The sequence below is a fragment of the Microcaecilia unicolor genome, chromosome 2 (genome assembly GCF_901765095.1).
Source record: "Microcaecilia unicolor chromosome 2, aMicUni1.1, whole genome shotgun sequence".
NCBI classification, from domain to species: Eukaryota; Metazoa; Chordata; class Amphibia; order Gymnophiona; family Siphonopidae; genus Microcaecilia; species Microcaecilia unicolor.
Window position 1 is genome coordinate 178,642,630 of NC_044032.1, and position 25,354 is coordinate 178,667,983.

Consider the following 25,354-nt stretch of genomic DNA (forward strand, 5'->3'; position numbering starts at 1 on the left):
CCTGTCTTTTTTTTTTAATGTTTCTTTTCTCTGTCTCATCCATCTTTCTTCTGCATCCCTATCCGTCCTGTCCAGTATCCCCCCTCTGAGTGTCTGACCCTATCCTCCCCCCATGTTCAGCATTTCTCCTCTGTGTCCTTTTCTTACTCTCCCACATCCCCACTATGTGTCCCTGTCCCTATCCCTCCCTTTGTGTCCAGAATAGCCCCTCTGTGTCCTTGTCCCTGTGCTCCCTCCATGCCCAGCCTCTCTTCTGTGTAAGCCTGTCTCTCCCCATGTCCATCTTCTCCCCCCTCTTCCCTTCTTTCATACAACCCCCTTGGTCCAGTATCTGTTTTCCTCCTTCCTTCCTTCTCTCTCTCTCTCTCTCTCTCTCTCTCTCCTGCCCTTCCCCCAGTGGGCTGATGAACTGAGTTCAATTCCCACTGCAGCTCTCTGTGATCCTGGACAAGTCACTTAACCCTCCTTTGACCCAGGTGCAAAACTTTAGATTGTGAGCCCACCAGGGACAGAGAAAGTACCTGCCTATAATATATGTGAACTGCTTTGGTTGTACCATAGAGAGGTGGTATATTAAATCCATTACCCTTTGCCCCCTCTGTAACCCCTTCTCCAATTCCACCTCTCTTTTCCTCTCCCCTTTACTGCAGGTTTCTCTCTCTTTTGCCTTTGCTTTTCCCCACTCCTGTGCGAGTTCAGCATCTCTTCATTACCACCCTGTTGGTCTTCAAAATGTACAGCTGGTCGCTAGTAGATGCAGTGATAAAAATAAGCTATATCTGTCAGCATTCGTTGTCCAGTTATGGTCCCGGGTCCAGTCTGCAGAGGCAGTGGATTCCCAAGAATACACAATCCACACGGGTTTGTGTGTATATATATATATATCTGATAGCCTTGCCCGCCAGCACCATTTAAAATATCATGAAGCCTCAATTTAACCATCCTGGTTCTGCAAAATTTTAAAGGGTACTGGCAGGCAAGATCGTCCATTAATGGGGTAAACGAAACAGCTGGCAGATAACCCCATCTGCTTTGTCAATTTCTGAGCATCACAGACTGAGAGTTTCAATAGGGAGGTGCCACAGGACAGACAGTTCTGTATGAAGGCCCTGCAGCCCAGCTGCTGCAGTTGTTCAAGAAACGTGGGGAGACACAGAAAGAGATGGAGGAAAAGAAGCGGGAGGGGGAAGATGAAGGAGAAAAAGGATAGAGGACAGAAATTTAAGGAGGGAAGGATAAAGAAAAGGGAGAAAGGAAGAATGGAGAGGTAGAAGATGAGGGAAGAATGGAGAAAAGGTGAAAAGAAGTAAGCGAGGAGCATGTGAACAGCGAGAAAGCTGAGGGAAGAAAGATGTGTGTAGATGAAGGAAGAAGGGAGTGAGGTATATTTTTCTGAGAGGCAAGATGTGGGCCAGAGTTAGGGGAGATTGTCTTTGTGAGAGAAGGAGAGGGAAGGGGAAAGGAGGAAATATTAAAGATAGTATAAAGAAAGAGAAGTCAATAAATGACAGAGAACTGGGATCTTGGAATGAGATGTGCAAGAGGAGAAAGAGGCAGCAGTACAGACAAAGCTAGAAAAAAAGTTTGAGAATGAAATGGGATTGAGAAGAAAAACAAGAAAGGAGAGAAAGTAGAAAAATGAAAATGTAAAGTTTAAAGAAAAGAACATGCAAAAAGGAAGGGGATCAGGAGAAAGGAATAGGAATGAAAACATAGAGGACAACTTAGAGAAGATAAAAATCAAGATGTACAAAGGTTTGAAAACTTTTTTTTTTATTGAAAAATGATATGATACAGGGTAATTTGGTAAACCAGAACTACCAGACAGTGGTGGTCTGTGCTCCTTAGAGGCTCCCCCCCCCCCCCTAAATTTACATTACCCTGTCATAAGAATATGAGTTGCCATACTGGGTCAGACCAAAGGTCCATCTAACCCGGTATCCTCTTTCAAACTGTGGCCTATCCAGGTCACAAGTACTTGGCAGGATCACATAATGTAACAGTATTTCTTGCTACTGAACCAAGAGATACGCAGCTTCTTTCCACAAGTCTTATCTATGGGTTGAGTGAAAGAATATTTTCTTCTTGAAACTATGCTGAAAATTGTATCGTGAATCTTTTTTAATCATTTAGGGAACTAGCTAAATAGCTGAGTGCTAAAATACAACTAGAGCTACTTGTTTACAAAAGCTACTCAATCACAAAATTCTAGGGTCCTATAAGATATGAGGTCTGGTTTGTACCCCCTCAGGGGTTACAGCCACTGGACCGAATGAAGAATGAATCTTTCAGGTCATGGATTCTGGCAAGTGCTTTGTCTGCATGGCTGAGATTTTCTGTTTTTATTGCAGTACAGTGCACTCCATTTAAGCTCACATCAGGCAGGCGCATACTTTCTTTACCTGCACGATCATGCTATGGTCCCAATTTTTTTCCATTCATTTCAATGATGATTGACTTTGGTTTAGCACACTATATAAGTGCTTGCTGTGTTTCAATTGGCTTCATCTGCAACATCGCTCTGTTTAGGTGCACAGTTGACCAGCTGGCCAACTCACCCTGTATCTTTTGGGTTTGTGTTCCACCTTTGTGCATCTGCTTAATCCCTTAGGCTGGGAAGGAAAGGGTGTGGAGCCAGAACCCTCCTTCATTCGCTCCCAGACTCATGTTGTACAAATACTATATGATCCAGGCAGCTGTACATCACAACATTGGGAGCCAATGAGGGAGATTGAGAAGAGAGCCAGGACCACCCCCTCATTGGCTCCCAGCTTCGTGATGTACAACTGTCACACTGCAGCAGCGGTGACACAAAGTAAAAGTACACAAACAGTAGGTACCTTTTTTTTGGGACAGTTCAATTTGCTTTCTTCATCACCTGCAAGGCACAGGAAATGGTGATGTCATCATGTATGTGTAAGGCCCTTTCACTTGCTGAAAGGATAGACATCAAGAAACTAGACAGTAAGAAAAGTCATGCTTCCATTGCAAGAGTATGGTGGCAATCCAAGCCAAATCTCACACATCGATAAGCCAGAACCATGAAACATTTTTATGAGCTGCTTGACCTTTACAACACAAATAGACAAAACACTATACAGAAAACCAGTACAGATTTCCTTTCTCCCATTTAATAGATTACTAATGATTGACAACAATTGTTCCTGATACATTTTATTGATGTTTTTAGAAAATTGTCTGTGCCTTAACTACATCTGGCACTGTAAGAAAATTGTTGACTGTCCTGTAACAGTAATAAATAAGTTGTGATACACTGGCTCTGTGTGGTTACTGAAATTATGCTATGAAAGGGTAACATTGGTTATGTACATGCTCCAGTTATGAGCAAGTTAACTTCGGTCCCGAGGCCTTGCACTTCATCCGAGTGCACTGTATATCATGCAAGATCAGCAGTGTACAGTTTTTGTAGCTGTATTGGGCCAAGAGAACACTGGAGTCTTTCTAGACAATGATACATTATTTTTTTTTAAGTATTTTTAAAAAGATCTAATAGTGTTTTTACTGCAAGGAAAATGGATGGGGTGAGCATCATATGTTGGAGGTTCTGAGCCCCTATCATTGTTCCAGGAGGGGGATATGACGTTAGGGCCAAAATGGTCAGATAAGTAGAAAAATTAAAATTTTGATTTAGTGATTTGGGAATATGCAGCAGCTCTGGTTTCTTTGCATTTTGCACAGTACAGGAAAAAGCTTTTGTTTCTTGTGCAGAATCTGGCTTCTTGGGGTTTCCAGTTCAGTTTTTTTTTGTTTTTTTTTTAAATTTTCTGTTTTGTATGTATGTATGGTCTCTTATTCAGTATTTGGTGAAGGGTTGTCTGTGTTTCATCTGTGTAACTGAGGTGAGGAACTTTGCCAGTTATAAGTTCTGTGAAGGGATTTGTAGCAGTCTGGTTTCTCAATAAGATGATTATTATGTTCTAGGGACTAGAGTAGTATCTGCAGTGTTAGCTTTTTATGGGTTCTGCAGCCAGTTGTGGGGGAGGGGCCCTGAATGATTGCTGCACCCCCCCCCCAAAAAAAAAAAGGAAACCCTGCATCTGGCATATAAGTGCCAGTATCTTGTTTTCTAGGGGAGAAAAACCCCACTGCCCCATTTGTTGTGTTGTGCAAATATTAACTGTGAAATAATGCAGTGTCCCATAACATTAATTATTTTATTTATTTATTTTATTTTATTTGATGTATTTATATCCCACATTTTCCCACCTTTTTGCAGGCTCAATGTGGCTTACATATTACCGTTAACGGCGTTAGCCGATTCTGTTCTGAACAAATACATGGTATGAATGAATACATGGTGAGATTACCAAAGGGCAAGATATTTCCCTGGTGTTTTTTTTTCTTTTCTTTTTGCTAACCTCACGTGAAGGGGCATAATTGAACGAAAACGTCTATCTCCTTGGGCGTTTATCTCCGAGAACGGGTCCGTGAAGGGGCGGACCGAACCGTATTTTCGTAAAAAATAGACATCCATGTTTTATTCGACAATTTGTGAGCTGGGCATTTTTGTTTTTCAGTGATAATGGAAAATGAAAGCGCCCAGCTCAAAAACGAATAAATCCAAGGCATTTGTTCGTGGGAGGGGCCAGGATTTGTAGTGCACTGGTCCCCCCTCACATGCCAGGACACCAACCGGGCACCCTAGGGGGCACTTTTACAAAAACAAAAAAAAAGGTAAAAAAGCTCCCAGGTGCATAGCACCCTTCCCTTGTGTGTTGAGCCCCCCAAATCCCCCACAAAACCCACTGCCCACAAGTCTACACCATTACTATAGCCCTAAGGGGTGAAGGGGGGCACCTACATGTGGGTACAGTGGGTTTGAGGGGGGGTTGGACGACTAAGCATTAAGCAGCACAATTGTAACAGGTAGAGGGGGATGGGCCTGGGTCCACCTGCCTGAAGTCCACTGCACCCCATAACAACTGCTCCAGGGACCTGCATACTGCTGCCAGGGAGGTGGGTATGACATTTGAGGGTGAAAATAAAAAGTTGTGAAACATCATTTTTTGTGGTGGGAGGGGGTTAGTGACCACTGGGGGAGTCAGGGGAGGTCATCTCCGATTCCCTCTGGTGGTAATCTGGTCATTTAGGGCACTTTTTGGGGCCTTATTCGTGAAAAAACAGGGTCCAGGAAAAGTGCCCTAAATTCTAGCTACAAACGCATACTTTTTTTCCATTATCGGCGAAAGGCGCCCATCTCTCCTCGGCCAATAACCACGCCCCAGTTCCACCTTCGCCATGCCGCCGACATGCCCCTGTCAACTTTGTACGCTTCCGCGATGGAGTGCAGTTGAAAATGTCCAAAATCGGCTTTCCATTATACCGATTTATTCGTTTTTGTGAGATAAACGTCTATCTCCCGATTTGGGTCGAAATCTAGGCGTTTTTCTCTTTCAATTATAAGGTAGATAGGCTCTCACATTCATGTCTAGCTCTTAATCCTATGCTTTTAAAGCTAGCATCCAGGTTTTGTTGAAATCTGTAACTGCAGCCCTATAGCATTTCCTTCGTTTTCACAGACGCATATACTTAGCACCTCTTCATCCCAGAGGTGAGCCTGAACGACTTCACCCCTCCTTTTATACCTTCCTTCACTGTCCTATCGCTATTGTAGGTCTACTCTTTTAGGGTTCCTTTTACTAAGCTGAGGTAGTGATTCCAGGCGCGGCAAATGCAACAAAGCCCATTCAACACCTGCTTTCTTCTGCTGATTACGCCCCTCTCTACGCAGCCTAGCGTCCTTCTGGACACGGCTGTTGCCTTATCGCATTGTTTCTTCACCTTCAGATCCTCCGACACCAACACCCCAAGGTCTCTCTCCTGAGTCAAGCTTACTAATCTCTCCCCTCCTATCCGGTATCAGTCTTTTGGGTTTCCGCACCCCAAGTGCATCACTCTACACTTCCTGGCATTAAATTTTAACTAGTTACCATCAAGGACTCCAGAAAAAAATGTTTTTTTAATTGTACAAATTTCTCAACACTTATTGTGCCAATTTGCACTTACACACACACACATACATACACACACACACACATATACACACACACATACATACACATACACACATACACATACATATATATGTTTTTTAACCATTTCCCCCTTTAAGACGTACGTTCCGCTCACTCTCACTCCACATTCACAGCATTGAAACTGAATTTGTTGGTCTTATACATAATGTCACTTATTATTACATTGTTAGAATACATGTAATATAATGAGTCCCAATTCATAAGTTCTTTCATAAGTTCAAGGAAATCTTCTTAGTTAAGGGCGCCAAAATACCCAGCCTCTGATTTCACCTGGTCTGTAGGATAAGCATTTTCTTCTCCTCCCTGTAGGTCTGGCAGTGCTCCCTCCCTCCTCTTCCTCCCCCATGATTGGTTGCCGGCAGCAGCATCATGACAGGCTGCCTTCGGCCTGCCCCTGGGTCTTCCCTCTGCCAGGTCCCACCCACAGGAAATTGCATCAGAGGACACTGCAAAGGGAAGACTCAGGGGCTGGCCGAAGAGGAGGGAGCAGGGAGAGAGGTTCGAGAGCACTGCTGGACTCACAGGGACAGACCAGAGGGAAAGAGAGATTGGACCTGGGGGAGGGGAAGGAGGAGGAGATATGCCAGACCCGGGGGGGGGGGTTTGCTGTCAAAGCAAGGTGACTCAGGGTGCCACTTTCTTTTCATCTGGCTCTGTCACTCTGCCCATACACATGCCCACCACCAAAGTATATGCCATCAAATCATGCTGTGTACTTTTCCACTAGACTAGAATATTGCCATTTGTACACCTTCTGCTGCCTAAGTTTTCAGGGAGTGCTTCATTTTATGAGTGTATATATCTGGGTTATCTTATAAGAGCCTGCTTGAAGATGTAAAATGCTGTTGTGTACACTGCAATTACCTATAAAATTAGCCCTTTTTTCTTATGTGGACTGTGCCAGATTTTCAAAGTGTCAAGTAGTATGTGCATAATTACACTTTGAATATTACTCCAGGAAAAACATGTGCTTACATCTTACACATGGCCTTTGGGGTATATGGTTTTTCTGGGTTAATTTATACCCTGATATTTAGCCAGCGGCAGGCAGCATGGTTAGCTTCTGCAGGAGGGGGGTCCAGAGCCTGAGGTGAGGGGGCACAGTTCAGCCCCCCACCACCACTTTGACCCCCCCCCGGCGCCGCCACCACCCCTCCCTTTTCGACCCCCCCCCCCCCCGCCGCTGCCATCCCTCCCCCGCCATCCTGCCTGACGTCCTGCATGTTGGAACATGCAGGACGTCAGGCAGGATTCAAACAGAAGAATCCTTCCAGATCAGCAATACGCCAGAGACCAGCGCTGAAGTGGACTTCGGCTGGGGGGTTTAGTACCTGATGGTAGCGGGAGGGAGGTCGAAAGGGTTGGCGGCAGGGGGGGCCAGGGCCAAATCTGTGGGGGCCCATGTGCCCTGGCCCCACGTAGCTACGCCCCTGGCTGCTGGTACTCACCCCAGATAGTCAATACCAGGCCATATCCGGTGACCTACATTGGATATCCGCATTGAATATCTGGATGATTGTGGTAATTTAGTGGGGGGGGGGGGGGGGGGGGGAGGGAATGGATCTTGATATACCACCTTTTTCTGGTTTTTCCAACTACATTCAAAGCACTTTACATATTATATACAGGTACTTATTTGGGTTAAGTGACTTGCCCACAGCTGCAGTGGGAATTGAACCCAGTTCCTCAGGATTAAAGTCCATTGCACTAACCACTAGGCTACTCAGTACTAGCCAGTTAAGTGCTTAGCGGTTAAAGATAGGCCTATCATAACCACTAAACTTAGCCAATTAACCAGGGGCAGCCCGACCATTAGGCCACCTGAGGTGGGGGCCTCAGGCGGCACTCTTCAGAAGTGACATCTCGGGGGGGGGGGGGCTTCGTGGCATTTACCTCGTCATGGTGACGTTTCAAACCTGGCAGTTGCAGTGATTCCCATACACTGCCCTGCCGCTGCCGGCACCCACTTCTTCTCTTTACAATGGCCGCCTGAAGTAGCTTACTGTTTCGCTTAGGCAGCCGCAGTAAAGAGAAGAGGAAAGTGCCGGTGGCAGCAGGGCAACATATGGGAATCACTGCCGCTGCTGGGTTTAGAGCGTCACTGTGACAAGATAAAACGCCTGAGGGGGTGGCATCTTGACCAGGGGGAGGGGCAGCATGCAAGCTCCACCTTGGGCGGTATCTTGCCTTGGGCCAGCCCTGCAGTTAGCGCTGAATATTTGTGCTTAACTGGCTAAATCGCATGACACAGCTGGTTAGCGTCTAGCCGCTAAGTGCTAATATTCAGTACTTAGCGGCTAGATGACTATCTTGTGCACCTACCATCTAAGTGCTATTTAACTGGCCAGGAGCCATTCCTGGCCAGTTAAATAGCGCTGAATATCAAGCCCTTTATGTAAATATTATGTAAATATGCTTGAACTTTCAAAACTATGTCCAACGTTACATCCCTGCTCTGGAATGCCTGCACCCTCTGTGGGTAAAACTGCATACATACAGGCTGTGTGTGGGACTTGCACTAGTATAGATGGTGGAAAGTTTTTTTTTTTTTTTTTTTAAATGCCCATTTCTGCCCTTAAAACGTTAATGTTTTTTAAAATCACCCTCCCTGTGGCTCCTATCATTAGGTCCTTAGTATGTACCTCCTTTGCCTATTCATGGAGCTCTTAGTTTGCTGCATGCATAAAGTTTTTTTTTTTTTTTTTTAATATGCTCCATAGTGAAATGCTGGATCTTTTATCAAACATATAAATGGCAAGTGACCAACTCACCTGCAAATGCGCAGTACAGACTTCCCTCTCTGTCCCGCCCTCGCGTCAAGACGTCATGACGTCAGAGGGCGGAACAGAGAGGGAAACGGAGTCAGACGCCGCCTGGAAACGAACATCGCGCGAATCAACCTCCACCCTCCCCCCCATCCCCGCCGCCACTCCCGCCCCCCTCCGTATCGGGCCCCCTGCACTGACCTGACAGCGCCTCTCACCTCCGTGTGGAAGCGCTGCAGGCAGCAGCAGAGCGATCGGCTGCTGCCTGTAGCACTTTCACACGGAGGTGAGAGGCGCTGTCAGGTCAGTGCAGGGGGCCCAGCACGGAGGAGGGTAGCTGGACATAGGAGGAGGGCAGGGAGGAGAGGGCATGATTGCTGGACATGGGGTGAGAGCAGGGCAGAGAGGAGGGTTGCTGGACATGGGGGGAGGGGGAGGCCAAGGGAAAGAGGAGGGTTGCTGGATATGGTGGGGGCGGATCGGTGGACAGGGTGAGGCCAGGGGAGAGAGGAGGGCTGCAGTGGCGTAGGAAGGGGGGCGGGAGGGGTGGTCCACCCCGGGTGCACGCACTGGGGGGTGTCGGCCCTGCTGGTTCCCTGCTCCCTCTGCCCCGGAACAGGTTACTTCCTGTTCCGGGGCAGAGAGAGCAGTGAACCAGCGGAGCCGAAGCAGCTCCAAGCGACGTGCACTCGGGGCGGATCGGCCCTCCCGCCCGTCCCCCGCAAGTAAGAATTCGCTCCGGAGGGGGCGTGCGCCGCGGAGGGGGGGTGCGTGCCGTGCTGCACCCGGGGGGGGTGCGCAGCGGCGACCCACCCCGGGTGTCAGCCGCCCTCGCTACGGCCCCGGAGGGCTGCAATACTCGCCCATTTTTACGGGCTTAACGGCTAGTCCTACTATAAAATTATACTGCTTTGTCACCCTCTTATCACCAACCCAGTTCTCCCAGTTTCTCATCTATCCTACCCTATCCTCTTCCTGTGAGACTGTCATTGGAATGCTTTTGTGTTTCACTTATATATTCCGATATATATACTAATTTCTGATCTGAAGGTTACCTTCCAATCACAAATGTGTTTAGTCCAATATATTTTCTTTTGTATGTTTTGTTTCATTTCTATTTATTACCTTTGAAAGTGCTACCACACCACTTTAGTGAAATACTAAATCCATATGTAATGGTTGTAGTATTACACACTAGCACAAAAACATCCCAAGCAGGCAGTGACAAGTAAAACTCCACCCCTACGGAAGGGCTAAGCCTTTCGGGCAACCAAAATCGGAACTCTAGGCAAGTGAGGGCTTGTGTGTTGGAAAGGTGCTGCTTCCCTTCAGACGCTGGCTCAAATGCAGTTCGGAAAGGGGCGGAATCTGTCGACTCTCTCTCTCTCTCTCTTTTTTTTCCCAGAGCTGAAATCTGATTGGTAGAATTTGGAGAACTTCTCCCCCTTTTTTTCTCCCTCGATTAAGAAGTTGACTTTTTCTATTTTTTTTTGCTGCTGCTTCTGCTTCTGTGAGTGAGAGCACGTCAGCTGTAAAGCTGCTCTCCAGTGATTTGGGCTGACACCATGAGTTCAGACGCTGAGGACTGGAAAGAAGGTAGGTAGGACTTGCAGATTTTTCTAACAGGCCTGTGTTCCAGTCACTGCCAATTCAACTTCTCCCCCTACCCCAGTAATGTCTTCCGCAGCTCACAGCAGAAGGGTTTGTGCTTGCTATGTGTTTAAAGGGAACACCCAACCCCCCGCTCCCCAAAATTCGAAATCTTTGGTACAGTCCTCCGAGCACAAGGGGTCAGACTCTGCTGGTTTTTACAGAGCTGCTGCACTTGGGATGGCAACTGATTGAACCCTTGAAGCCTCACGGCTCTTTGGAAGAAGATGCTCATGTACTTGGATTTCTTGACGGATAGTTTGGAGAGGGGGGGAAGCTGTTGTATGCCTGTACGTCCAGTAGCGCTATAGAAATTATTAGTAGTAGTTGTAAAAGGGAGAAGAGAGAAGGAAAGTGAAAGATCGCAGTTTTGGGGAAGCTCCTGTTGACCTCCTGGTCAGCAGAAAGCGCTTGGGAGCCTGCCCGGGACTTAATTTATGTCACAGCGTGGGGAGAAAAAGGCTGCATTTGCTTCTGTAGGATGGGATCGTATGGAAAAATTGGAAGAAAGCCAAGAAAAATACTTATTCAGTGGTGGTAGGACGGGAGATTTATTTATCTATATAGTTTTGTTTCCCTGCTTGCTTATAGTACGCACAAGAGACAGTTGTAAAGATGTTCTTGGGCAGGAGGAAGTAAAAAGCAAGTAAATACAAGAAGTTCAAGATTCCCAAAAAAGCCAGATCAGCAGTCCACGAGCTTTCCATTTGAGTAGCCATGAGGGGAAGCTGGCACGTTTTGAAGAAGACCTTGTACATGGACCAGCCAGACCAGATTAGTGAGAAAGTAATGCTAAAAGTTTTCCCATTTGGAAACAGAAGCAATCCGAGGAATTCTGTAGATCACTGACTTTTTTTTTCCTGGACTATTACATAATTGCTCGAGGCCTCCAAGCCTGCCCCTGTGGATTGTCTGAAGGGAAGTGGAGCGTTTTGCTGATGTTTGGTAAAACAAATGCTGGGTTCGTGCTGTCTGGTGAAAATGATTTGCAGATAACTATACACTGACGGCAGAGCAGCTTTGCCCTCCTCAGGGCAGCTCCATGTGCACAGCTCTTCTCCTTATATTTTCAACCAGCAAACACTAATAAGCGTTTTATAATTGCACCGGTAGCAAGTTGTACTTGCTACTGAGAAACCCTTTTAAGAGTTTCCTGGCCTGAATGTTTTTTGACAGGGAGGTTACATTCCTATGGCAACATTCACATTCCACTCTGTGTGCCAGAGCTCCCGCACATGCCCCCAAAGCAGAGGAAGCATCTGACACATTGCGAAAGACGAACCGAGTGCCTTTCAATTGCATGCCTTCGTTTTGTTCAAACTCGTACAAGGAAATCGATTTAAATGCTAAAAGAGGTGCAGATGCACAGGGATTTGTCCCTTATAATAATTCCCTACTGTTTTACTTCAGCCATTGCAGTGGTAATCCTCAGGAGCTGTGAACTGGAGCACCGCCCCCCAGGTCCTGCTACTAGGTTTTGCCATCATGCAGTGGTTATGATTCCACCTTCTCCCCCTCCACCCCAGGGGCTCTGGGTGCTACCTCTGAACTGTGGCCAGGCCCTTGCGTGTGCTGAGTGACCCCCTTTCATTGAAATACAGATGCAAAATGTTTGAGCTGGTGGAATATGGTGGGGGTTTTGTGTTAAAAGTAAAGTGATGTGGTAGACGTGTTAGTCCACTTTTAAAGTTTTGTTACATTTGTACCCCGCGCTTTCCCACTCATGGCAGGCTCAATGCGGCTTACATGGGGCAATGGAGGGTTAAGTGACTTGCCCAGAGTCACAAGGAGCTGCCTGTGCCTGAAGTGGGAATTGAACTCAGTTTGTCAGTTCCCCAGGACCAAAGTCCACCCTAACCACTAGGCCACTCCATAAATAGAAATAAAACAGAAAAGAAAATAAGGTGATACCATTTTTATTTAACTAAATAATTTTTTGATTAGCTTTTGAAGATAATTTCTGATCTGAAGAAGGGTTAATTATTTAAGTAAATTGTCAATGTTGGTTTAAGCAACTTGAATTTAGAGTGTGGGCAGTGTTGTATAATGTAGACTTGGTGTTTTCCTGAAAAATTAAGCTGCGGCATGCCAGATAGCATAAAAGCACAAGTGATCATGGAAAGCAGAACCTTTTGGGTTTGAAATTTTGAAAATATGAATTAGCCAAATAGTTTGCTTACCTGTACAACTGTTCCCCTGTGTCTACAGTAGTAGCACTATAGAAAGTGCTACTGGTAAAAACTGAAAAAAATGAGGCAGAGGCTAGTAGGCTCATAAATGTTAATGTCACTCAGTATGAATTTTTCACTTACTTTAAATGATGAAAAGCCTGTTCTTTAGAATGTTTGGGCAACAGAAAGTGGTTAGTCCTGTTTTGTCTGTGATGTTTGGCCTGCATGGGGGGGGGGGGGGGGGGGGAAGAGGTGCTCTTCACTGAGGCCTGCTCCCAATGGCGTACTCCTGATCCATACCAGGGTCCAGGGTGAGCTCATTACCTCTGACCACTGGCTCTTAAAGTCAAATGTGTCAAATGCAGACATTTTGCAGAGTGTGTGTAGAACTGCCAGAATGCTCAGGAAATGTTTCATGACCATAATTGTGCTAGAAATGTCTCCCGAGATGAATTGTGGCTGAGAGGGTATTTCTTGTAGATCATTTGTTACACTGGTTCCTGTGTAATGTCTGGAAAATCACATTGGGGGGTTTGAACCCTGTCCAGAATTTTAAAATGTGGCACAATGCAGTATGTCGGTTTCCTATCGTACCTAATAAAATGATGATCCTTGCCCAGCAGAAGTAATTGAGGGCCTTTTTATTCCTAAGACTGCATGAAGTGTCTTCACAGATAAATGGGAGTGGGAGATAGGAAGGGCTATGTTTTTGTTTTGTAAACCCACAAATCCTAGTTTGATCCCTAGGGAGCCTGTTTACAGGGGCATAAATGATTGGGTTCATATTTAGTAAAACCGCAGTGACCTTTCTCCATAGCAGTGTGTGTGTGGAGCTCAGCAGTATGATTTTTTTCTCCGATTATACAAAATTAAATTTATATAGTACATTTTTTCCACAGAAGGCTGCCAGCTTTATTTGTGTTGTTTTTGTTTCTTACTTTATAGTAGTATGTATTTACTCATGATTTTAGCTTTTGTGAATTACTAATCATTTCTATAGCACAACTAGACGTACGCAGCGCTGTACACATTATATGCAGGTACTTTCTCTGTCCCTAGAGGGCTCACAATCTAAGTTTGGTACCTGGGACAGTGGAGGGTTAAGTGACTTGCCCAAGGTGACAAGGAGTTGCAGTGGGAATCGGACCCAGTTCCCCAGCATCAAAGTCCACTGCACTAACCACTAGGCTACTCCTCCTTACTTAGATATGTAAGTGATATGCATTTATACCAAATATAAATTAAACAAACCACAAATAAGTAACCTGTCTTCTGGCGTCACTATGCTGGCTTCCTGTCTGATTTCTCAAAATTTGAACCGCTTGTAAATGCATTCATTCCGCAGTGCCTCTGCTCTCCCGTTTCCCCTTACGTTACATTAAAACACTATTTTCCGCAGTTACCTGCACAGTTCACTGCTGATCACAAATATACACAAGGCCATTCCTAGTAAAGTTACAATGACATCATCCTGATATCTTGAGGCAAAGCATTCAAAATTGGAGTCTGGTAATCCAAAAAATGATTGTTTAAAAGGCTTCATGTTTTTGACACTCTGAAATTGAAGTAAAACTAACCGCCGAAGGGAATAAACCCTCAAGCTTTGCGATAAGCGTATGTGGAATGACAGGTAAGATGGTGCATGGCCATATAAAATCTTAGGAACTATTGTAAGCAATTTGAACTAAACTTGAGCCATAACTGGCAACCAGTAGAGCTTAAAATAAAATGGGGAAATATTGTCAAATTTTTGGAACTGACAAATAATCCTAAAAGACAAGATAGAAAGAATGAAAATTTTTCTGATGTTCCTTAATTTCTGTAGTATGAGAAAATAACTTAGTGCTAATAAACTTAATCTAATTCACTGTAGTAAACAGATGTCTACCTGAACCCCTAGGACTCGAAGAACTGAGGTCTCAAATTTATAGTCTAAGTTGTTAATCGTAAAGGATGGATTTTTTTAGTACATCTCTTGGTGGATCTGTCTAAAGAAATTTAGTTTTTTCTTTACTTAATTTCAGTTTCTGAGAAAACACCCACTTCTCAGCAAATGACAAACATTGTGTAATCCTTGACAAATCATTAATATTGTCCTGTGGTAAAGGAAGAATGACTGACTGAAATATCAGCATATATGTAACAGAGGATATTGATTCTATCAAATTCTGCTCTCAAAGACAGCATCATAAGATTGGGGAGAGCTTTGTGGAATGCCACAACCTATACTCCATATTTCAGATAGAGAACCCTGAAGTTTTACCTTGTATGTTCTCTGGGTCGAAAAGCCTGTAAACCAATTAATTACTGGAGCTGTGATTCCTATGATCCGGAGCAGGATCCCATGATCAAAAAGATGAATTGCGCTCAACAGATCAAGTTGAACCAAAATGGCTCAACATCCCTGGCTTACTACTACTTAACATTTCTAGAGCGCTACTAGGGTTACGCAGCGCTGTACAATTTAACAAAGAGAGACAGTCCCTGCTCAAAGAGCTTACAATCTAATAGACAAGTGAACGGTCGGTCCAATAGGGCAAATGCTTTCAGAGAGCCCACAAGTCTGTATTGTCCTAAACCCAGATTGCACAGGATGTTAGAATGTCAAACCTGTCCATATAATCTGTCGCATCCCAAGTTTTGCTCCATGGGCAAGTCTGTGTTGCCCTTTTGCTTCAGGGCTGGCTTGACTGTAAAGGTTGGAGGGGGGAGGGTAAGTAATGGATTTAATATACTGCCTTTTCTACGGTACAACTAAAGCGGCGGCATACTCTGTTGGTGAGAACATCAAGACAGTTCAGTTTACTCGTACTCTCCTTTGGTAGAAAGGAAATAATTTACTCCTGAGGAAGGCTTGTAGAGCCGAAACACAGACTCTGTTGAGTTTACATGTCTGGGGCTTGATTTATTGAAAACCACGGTTTACAGCATGTTGGAACGTCTTGATAACATCATTTCCTTCCACCTTTGTGTTTATTTTCATTGAATTACTTGTGGAAGATTTTTGGTTTTCTCTTTGGGATTTGGACAACTAAAGCTGTTTACATATATATTATATGCAGGTACTTTCTGTATCCCTAATGAGCTCGCAATCTAAGTTTTGTACCTGGAGCAATGGAGGATTAAGCGACTTATTAGGCTACTCCTGCACCTCTGTTCACTTGACCCATGTCCCAGGCGATGCACTTGTTCAGGATACCAAATACCTCAGCCTCTGATGCCATCACACTGCAAGTCCGCCTTGTTCACCTGTCCTCCCCCTCCCCCCACTCATCTATACAACACTGCTCTGGATTCTACTGCTTTCTCTGCTGGACTCGCCCAATGGCTTGTTCTGTGCCAAGCCTCAGACCCCCCCCCCCCCCAATTTCACAGCATCATCAAACTACATTCTTGCTCCTCCCACTATTGCTGTCTCTGCTTCTGGGTGCTTTCTTCCAAACCCAGCGATCCTCTCTCTTGGCACTGTCCCTGGTGCCACTCACAGTGGCCTTGCTTAGGACTCCTCCTCCATCTTCATGAAGTTCCACCCCACTCCCACCCCACAATGGAGGCTGATGAAGAAGCATTTACATTGCTTCAGCATCTGTGCCCATTCTTTTATCTGCTGCTGTGAACAGTCTGTGCCCTGTTTCTACTGGGCACCAGCATCATCCACTATTTCAAGATTCCTGCATATGCAGGCAAGGAGAGGGAAAGACTTGGTAAGGGAGGTCATGGGAGGATAGGGAAGAAATTTGGATTCTTGCCTAGAGGCGTGAGAAAGTTAAGGTAAGATTTTTCTAGGGGAATGCCTTAGGGGGAGCTGATAGGAGAGGTTATTTTAGGGATTCAAATGAGGAGGAAAGGTTGGAAAACAAGACAATAAAAAAGTACGGGAGGGGGGAGAAGGAATGAGAGAAAAATAGTCCTGGGGGGATGGGCTAGGAGAGCAAAGCTGGGATGAGAAAATATTCTGGGAGGCTTGGGTGGGCGGGGGGGGGGGGGGTGGAAGCTGGGAGAGGAGGAAATACTGGGGTTAATTATACGAATCAAACTAAACAGCAAGGGCAAGGTGGAGTAGGTGAGCTGGGCAGGAGGGTGGGGGTGGGGCAGACAAAAGTGAGTTGCTTTAGGGCACTAGAACCTTTTGATGCCGTGCCTTCCGGCTTGCTGCACCATGCATCTGGAGTAGTTTTGAACTGATGTGCCATGCTTCCTTCCTTGCCTGACTCATATCTAGTCTAAAAACACTCCTCTTTGAGGCTTCTTTTAAAATATGTGCCTAATTGTTCCTACATAGGTCTTCCTTTACTCACCCACTGATTGCTTCCTTATGTGGAACAGCATTGTAGAAAAGATGTCCAAATCAGAATTTAGACATTCAAGTTGGGACATCTGAAGTTCCGCTACTATGTTAGGACAGGATCTGCCGACATAGAGCCTGTTCTCAAATACGTGGTGAAATGGACATTCATATGCTGGTAAAGTGCAGCATGAATATTCATTTTAGAAAAATAGATGTCTAAATGTTAACGGGGCAACACGGGAGCATAATTCTCTCTTTGGCAGCCTATGAATGTCTGTCATGAAATGGGAATGTAGAAATTTATGTGCTAGAACATAAATAGTAATGTCTGTCATTTTAGAAACGCAAACTTCTATTTTTCCTGAAGCTGTCACAGAACCAAGTATCCCTTGGGGTGGGGGTGGGGAGAACACATCACTGAGAGATGGAGGTTACCTCTCCTAATCTCTCCAGTGGAGTGCTGCTCAATAGGAGCACCTTTCTGAAACTTGGATGTCCCGGGTAGCAGATCTAAATTTTGACGGCCATCTTTATGAACACAGACATTCACTCTCCTCCTGAAATGTTGTTGTTACATTTGTACCCCGCGCTTTCCCATTCATAGCAGGCTCAGTGCGGCTTACATATTATATACAGGTACTTATTTGTACCTGGGGCAATGGAGGGTTAAATGACTTGCCCAGAGTCACAAGGAGCTGCCTGGGCCTGAAGTGGGAATCTAACTCGATTCCCCAGTTCCCCAGGACCAAAGTCCACCACCCTAACCACTAGGCCACTCCTCGGGACTAAACATCAATTTTTGGCCTGCCATAGTTCTGCTTAGTAGATCATGCTCCCTTGCCATTGGACTTTCTTCAGTTTTAGACATCCATATCTCGGTTTTGTAAAATCAGAACTTAGATGTCTAAGTGATCATCCAAAACACAAATGTTGCTTCTGAAATAAGCACCGTAGACTTCTAAGAGGCTTCACTGTTAGTGTTATATTGTTTCTTGGTCGTCTTCTAAGATAGTAAGTTTCAAAAGCAGTGACTCTCGTGTGTCTTGAAAGTGCTGTGTATACTTGGTAGTGATATACAAATAATATTATACTAAAAAGAGTGAACCAAAGTTAATATCATGGCCTTCTGTCTATATGGATAAGAGATCAGAGAGCTACACACTGAGGATTATGTGGGCAGGTCCATAGAAAATTCTCATCACTCAGCAACAAAAAGAGTTGTCATTTTGGATACTACTGCAGTTTGTAACTTGAAAAATCCATATAGGTGATTTCTCTTTACTGTACTAGGAGAGTAACAGCCCAGTTCAGTACCAAAATGTTCATGAGCTGCATTTTGGGGACGGAATGGGAAAGATTTGTAGGGCCACAAAAGTAATGTTCGTTTATGCTAGAATGTTCTAGAGTCTCTTTCCTGTTTGCCACCCAGGAAAGAGAAAACTGTTGTACAAAAACAGCCAAATATGTATGATGGCTATGTAATAGAAGGTGATATGGGATCGATATTTACAAGCTTTTCTCCAGGTAGAGCACCTGCTACCTGAATAAATGCCATTGAGAGAGATATTTCGTAACACTATCTGGATAGTAGCGCTGAACATCTTTAGAGACTGCCACGGCACTGTCCAAAATAGTACTGGAGTGGTCCAAGGGCGGAGACCAAAGTTATCCAGGTAGCGGCAACTTTCAGTGCTGCTACCTGCATAAGTTAAGACAGCAAAAAGCTGTCCTGAGTGGATGTGGGTAAGCTATCTGCACAGCATATGAATTTCTCTGCTACCTGAATAGTTCTAGGTACTAGTTTGTGTCTGGGTATTTAGTGGCAGGCGCTATCTGGATTTTGCCACTGAATATGTGGATATTTTTGCCCGCAGCAGCTGGCATTTTTAAAACATGCCAACTGCTGCAGGCTGAAGGGTGTAGTAACCTAGTGGTTACAGCAGCAGGCTGAAAATCAGGGAAGCTCAGTTCAAATCCCACTGCTGCTCCTGGGCAAGTCACTTTAACAGTCCATTGCCTCAGGTATAAACTGATTGCAAACTCTCTAGGGACAGCAATATACCCACTGTACCTGAATGTAGCTTACCTAGAGCTACAACAGAAATAAAACATCAACTTAATTAAAAATCCCTTCCCACCCCTTCCTAATATAGCATACGTGCTGGGAATGTTAACCACCTAGAAACCAGGTTTGGCCTTCTGTGGTATTTCCAGCTCTGATGAAAATAAAAAATAAATAAAACCTTGGTTTGAGGTGAGGCTGCAGTGAGCAGTACTCCTAGCCTTGCAGACCTCCTGTGGAAAGAGGTTATTCCCCGGATTCTATGCAACACGCCTAGAGATCTGCACCAAAATCCAAGCGGATTCTATAACAACACGTGTAACTTAACAAGCTTAACAAGTTAATGAGCACTGATATCATCACTTAACAAGCAATAACGAGCACTAATTGGCAATAATTACAGTTTAGGCACACAACTTGCTAAGCGTATTCTGTGCGCCGAACTTCTAACGTGTGCAGGGAACAAGGGGCATGGAAATGGGTGTTCCGAAATGTACACACATTGTTATAGAATATGACCCAGTGCGCCTAAATCTACTCGCTGGGATTGATACTACATTTTCGTTGGTGTAAATGGATGCGCGTAGTTTTAGGCGCTGAGATACCAACTAAGTGTATTCTATATCCCATGACTAAATCTAGGCGCCGCTTATAGAATAGACTTAGCACTGATTTCAGTGCCAATTTTTTTTTTTTAGGTGTCATATATAGAATCTCCCTCTATAAGTCTGTCTGGATTGCATGTTGTTTTATTTGGACAAAAAAGATGTGGTTAGGCGCCTGTGAATGTTATCCCCTTCATGGAGAGAGAAGCTCTGAGTGAAGGAGGCAGAAAGCAAAGTTACGTACCTGTAACAGGTGTTCCCCGAGGACAGAAGGCATATATTCTCACTTGTGAGTGATGTCATCCACAGAGCCCGGTGCAGATACTGCCGTAGTGCACTGTCACTTTAAAACTTTGAGGCAGTGTCCCCACTGTGCATGCATGGGTGCCTTCCTGTCTGACACTCAAGTGCAGGACCAGCAGTATAATATTAATGCTAAGAAGACAACAACAAGGGGAGGCAGGAAGGATGTGAGAATATTATGCCTGCTGTCCTAATCTTGTTATGGCCGAAGGATACAAAAAGCTGGGAGGATTTCCTATGAGGTTTTGTATACTCCAGATAATATGCTAGAGTACGCTTGCAGTCTAAGGTATGCAGTGCCGCTGCTCCAGGAATTAGTGTGGCCTGGGGAAGAAGACAGGAAGTACAGTGGACTGGTTGAGGTGGAACTCCGATACCACTTTAGGGAGGAATTTGGGGTGGTTTTAGAGAACAACTGTGTCGTGGTAGAACCTGGTGTAAGGTGGGTCTGACACCAGGGCTTGAAGTTTGCTTACTCTCCTTGCGGAAGAAAGTGCTACTAAGAACAATATTTTATATGTGAGGAATTTCAGAGAACAGGAATGAAGTGGTTCAAGTGGAGGATTCACGAGAGCTGTGAGGATGACATTGAGAAATAAGTTTATTTCATACCAAACCTCCTTTCATGAATCAAACTATCAAGGGATGAATGGAAACTGGCTTATTATCAACTCTAGAGTGAGAAATGCTAATGGCGGTCAAGTGTACATGGAGTTCGTTTTAAGTTCAGAATCTGATAGATGGAGGAGGTACTCCATAAGAGTAGGAAGAGAGCACCTAGCTTGACGACAGGTGGTAAGAACCTGTTCTTCCCTGTTTGTTCAGATAATACATCGCTACCTGGTTGTCCGTGCAAATGAGAATTATCTGATTAAGTATGTAGTCTTGGAAAGTTTTGAGGGCGTTCCAGGCTGTTCACAATTCCAGGAGATTGTGATGATGATTTTCCTTTGGGGACCAAGAACCCTGTGTATGGAGACCATCGAGATGAGCGCCCCAACCTACCATGGAGGCATCTGTGGTGAGGACTTTGCGAAGCGGAAGGGGTTGAAATGGAACTCCCCAGGTGAGGTTCTGGGGAACCATTCACCATTGTAGAGAGTGGTATAGCTGTGAAGTAACTAGAATATGTGCTGAGAGCAACCCCGTGGCTTAAGGCCACTGGGAGGAGAGAGTCCACCGAGGTATTTGGAAGTGGAGACGAGCCAGTGTTACATGGACTGTTTAAGCCATTCCTGACTGGTTAAATAGCACTGAATATCAAGTGGAATTTTGCTATGTAACTGGTCCATAAAAATTTTAAATGTCTATATGTTTGCTGATAGCGGAGGTTCCGTAATGATATTCCATTGATTTAATGTGTCATTTACGTTGAGTTTGCTACATTGCATTTTTGATTTAGTTTCCTCGCAAATTGTCCCTTCCGGACATTTTCAAGCTACTGTTGCAGTTTTCTAAACCACTGGCAGTTTTTCTACGTATACTAAGCAGGTTTCACTATGAAGTGAACAAGTGTTTGGAGAATATGCAAAAGAGGCAGTGTGAAGATTGAAGTTTGGGCAGGCTTCTTGCCCATAGATTGGGCTCTAGTTCTGTTCATACCTTTTTCTATGAAGGACAGTCATCTAAATGAAGTCACATTTCTGAAAAGAGATAGTGGGGCTAATGTGTAAAGAGCAATGCAGCTAATGCATTCTGTGGCTTGGAGCTATGTGAGGTGGATCTTGTAGCTTTACAGCCTTCTGTTGGCTTATCACACAGACTGAGGTTGAGCTTTGAATAGCAATTTGGTTTGTTAACCTGCCTGAATTGCTGTTCTTTTCAGTCCTCTTTCCTGGCACAACAGGAATATGAAAAATGTAACTTAAAAGGTGTAAACATTTGGAAGAAGGTGTACTATGTACATATGTGTATAAAAAGACAGTATAGTTTATATATACAAATTTATATAATTTCCTGGAACTTTATCCAAAACATTTTACAGAAGTAAAATGAACATTGCAATCTAATTAAACACATACACGAACAATCAAATAGACATAAAAGTACTTCTGCTTCCAAGGTCACCAGGACATCCCACCACAAACTATGAACCCTGTGGGGGGGAAAAAAAAATAAAAGCCTTCAGCTGTTTTCTAGGAAGTAAGTTCAGCAACAAGCCCTAGAAAATGCACAGCATATGTGCCCTGGAGTATTCCAACTCAACCTCTTCTGTAAATAGTTTTTATCTTACAAAGGGGCCCTTTTACTAAGCCGTGTTATGTGCTTAATGCAGGAAAATGTGCTAACGCAGGATGTGCTAAAGCTTTCTCTGTGTGTGTTCTGCCATTTGTAGTGTTTTTTGAGGGGGCATGTTAGGGATGGAGAATGAGCATGGAAACGCTATTCAACTAGTGCGTTGACGTTACCAGCGTGCTAACTGGTTAGCAACTCCATAATGTGGGAGCCCGTAGCACCTCCTAAATAGGCACTAAAAAGAGCACATGGCCAGAAATTCAACAAATACAAAAAAAATGCATGTTTGTTTTTATAGCTGGACTAGGAATGGGCTTAGCGTGTGGGAAAGCCCTGCGTTAGAGTGCACAAAGTCCATTTACTAGTGCAGCTTAGTTAAAAGGGCCCTAAAGATTTTTAAAAGCCAGGAGTAGCATTTTAATCTGAGCCTAATTCCATATAGGAAGTCATTGCAACCTAATCAGCGAGAAATGGGCAACTCTTCCTTTAGCTTTCCCCATCAAAAACCTAACTGCCATGTTGTGAAGTAGTTGTAGTCGCTTCTGGCTAGTACCTGGGAGGAAAGCATAGTTTGTTGCCGTAATCAAGAACACTCAAAGCTGATGCTTGCTGCAGTAAGTGAAGAGAAGGGATTTTGGATTTGGCTCACATTTTTCTCAGTAGCTAAAGGTGAGGTTCAATTTATTTGATATACCATCCATATAATAAAAGTCTAAGCAGTTTACAAGACAAGCAAAGTAATTCAGTAATGCAGTTTACAAGTAAAGTAATTCAATAATAAAACAATCTAAAGGGGAGGGAGAATTAAAATTAAAAACCAAAAGCAGTAAAGACAAGATGATACAAAAGGATAATAGGAAGAGGAAAAATGACGACAAAGTATAATAGAGAAGAGTCGTGAGAAGGTAAAACAAGAGGGAGGTAAGACAGATCTCGTGTGGCACAGTTGCAAGCCAACCAGAAACGATTTTAGAACAGAGGAGCCAAGCCGCAGATTGGAATGCTGAGGTATATTTTCTTTCCTTGGAATGCTCACAAAAAATAAATAAATAACCTGTAGTGGAATTTGAATCTGGGTCTCTTGGCTCCCAGTTCACTGTGCTATTAGACTATTCCTTCGACCTGCATGCTACTCTGTTAAGAATATCCATAATACATGATGTTGTCATAGACCCTGGTATCCCTTGCTGGTTTCAGGGGAGAGGGAAAGGGACAGCAACCACTGGGGGCTTAAGGATGCTTTAATCCCTCCAGTGGATAGCTGCTCAAACAGAGCACCTTTCTGTAACCTGGACATGACAAGTACCATGTCTAAATACTGACACCCTCTTTTTAGACTTGGAAGTCCCTTTTCTTTTTGTCTTTGGAGTTGGACAGCCATATTTTAGGCCCTTTCTAGTCCCACCCAAATCATGCCCAGATCATTCCCCCTTGCCGTACGGATGAACTGCAGTATTGGACATCCATAGCCTGCCTTTGTAAAATTGGGATTTGGACAGCCATACAATATTGATGTCTAAATGCCAGTTTTCAGATATCCATAGCAAGAATAGAGCTTCTAAGATAACCACTGTAATATCTTAGATATACAACAAATTATTGAGTAATCAGTCAGGAACTGTTCTGAATATTATCATTTCTGAAATATTATATCGTCAGACACGTTTATAAATAGAAACATTTTCAACATTTTTCTAAAAACCTTATCAATTTCCAATCTTAAAGAAGCTGGTAAAGAGTTCCATGTTGAGGCAGCATGATAAGGAAATGATTGCATTGACTGATTCTTTAAGGGGCCTTTTTTACAAAGCCGTGGGAGGGCCTACGTGCATTCAGCGTGTGCCAGATCAGCACTACCACTTGACTAGTGCGTGAACCAGGTGGTAATTCTGAATTTGGCATGCGCCAATTTTTTGTTTTCTACCATGGGCCACTTACCTGGTGGTAAACAGCAGTTGGTGTGCGCTGCATGCTCACCACGTGGGTAGCGTGTGAGATTACCGCTAGGTCAATGGGTGGCGGTAAAGTCTTAGGCTGAAAATGGACGTACGCTGGTTTTAATTTTAGCTCACGTCCATTTTCTGGTCCCTTAAAGGCCCAGTGTCTGCCCAAAAGACTTGCTTACACTACCGCAGGCCACTTTTTACCATGGCATAGTAAAAGGAACCCTAAGGTTTTCATATCAAGGTAGCATAACTTTAGGTTTGTTTGTTTTTTGAAAGCCTAGATAGGTTGTAGATGATTGATCAGGTGACACAAGTGTAATGAAACATGTTCTTGCAAGGTCTTAAAAAGTAGACTTGCAGTTTTAATAGGGCTGCAAGTTAATCACAGGTAGCTCTGCTATTCAATGCATTAATTATTCATTGCAATGAAAGAAACTATTTGTGATTTAAACAAAAAAAATTGATCACGTTGCAGCATCTCCTGTCTCCTCCAAACATCTCTTCTGCTCTCTTCCATTCCCAATTTCCAGTGAGATCTGGCATATTTCCCCCACCTGTGATTTAGCATCAACTCTCTCTACACCAGTCTACCTTAAAGGTGGTCTTCTGTTGGACCCCAGCAGTGGCAGTGTTACACATACATTGGCTGTGGCCTGCTCTGAAACTTTCCCTCTGACCCATCCTGCCCATACAGAAACAGGAAGTGCTGTCAGAGCAGGCGGGACAGGCCAAAGGGAAACCTTCGTAGCAGGCCACAGACAGTGTATATATGCAATGCTGACACTGCTAGGGACCAACTTGGAGGGAGGGAGAGGTGCTTGACGATGGATGTGAAGGAGGAAGAGAAGAGAAAGAGATAATGGACCTGGAAGAGGAGCTGGAAAGATGTTGGATATGAGGATAGAGAAGAGAGGGACATACAGTCATTTAGGGAAGGAATTTGATATACTGCCTTTCTGTGGATACAATCAAAGCAGTTTACATATTACATACAGATACTTGTTTGGTACCTGGGGAAATGGAGGGTTATGTGAGTTGTCCAGAGTCTCAAGAAACTGCAGTGGGAAATACATATTTTATTTCTTAATTATTTAATTGTGTGATTAATTGTGATTAAAATTTTATAATCAAAATGCAGCCCTAAATTTTAAACATAACCCTATTCTCGATCAACAACCAATGCAGTCTTATCAACAATGGTGCAGCTGTACCATATTTACTAGCATATTTGTGGTTACATTTTTTTGATTGCCTGTAGTAACTTGATGATTTT

The 25,354-nt window shown here is 44.1% G+C and overlaps 1 protein-coding gene across 5 annotated transcripts in view; it reads left to right on the forward strand.

The window, feature by feature from the left end:
- The window catches only part of TNFAIP8 (TNF alpha induced protein 8), a 256,368-nt gene that overhangs the window by 159,063 nt on the left and 71,951 nt on the right, over positions 1-25,354 (forward strand). For 2 of the 5 annotated variants that reach the window (XM_030193524.1, XM_030193521.1), the window contains exon 1: positions 10,180-10,417. The exons of the other annotated variants lie outside the window; for them this stretch is intronic. Coding sequence is in view for 1 of the 2 variants with exons in the window: in XM_030193521.1 (XP_030049381.1) it covers positions 10,387-10,417 (31 nt within the window). In the remaining variant the exon portion in view is untranslated. Of the gene's footprint in view, positions 1-10,179; positions 10,418-25,354 lie in introns of those variants that run through there. 5 annotated transcript variants of the gene reach the window in all.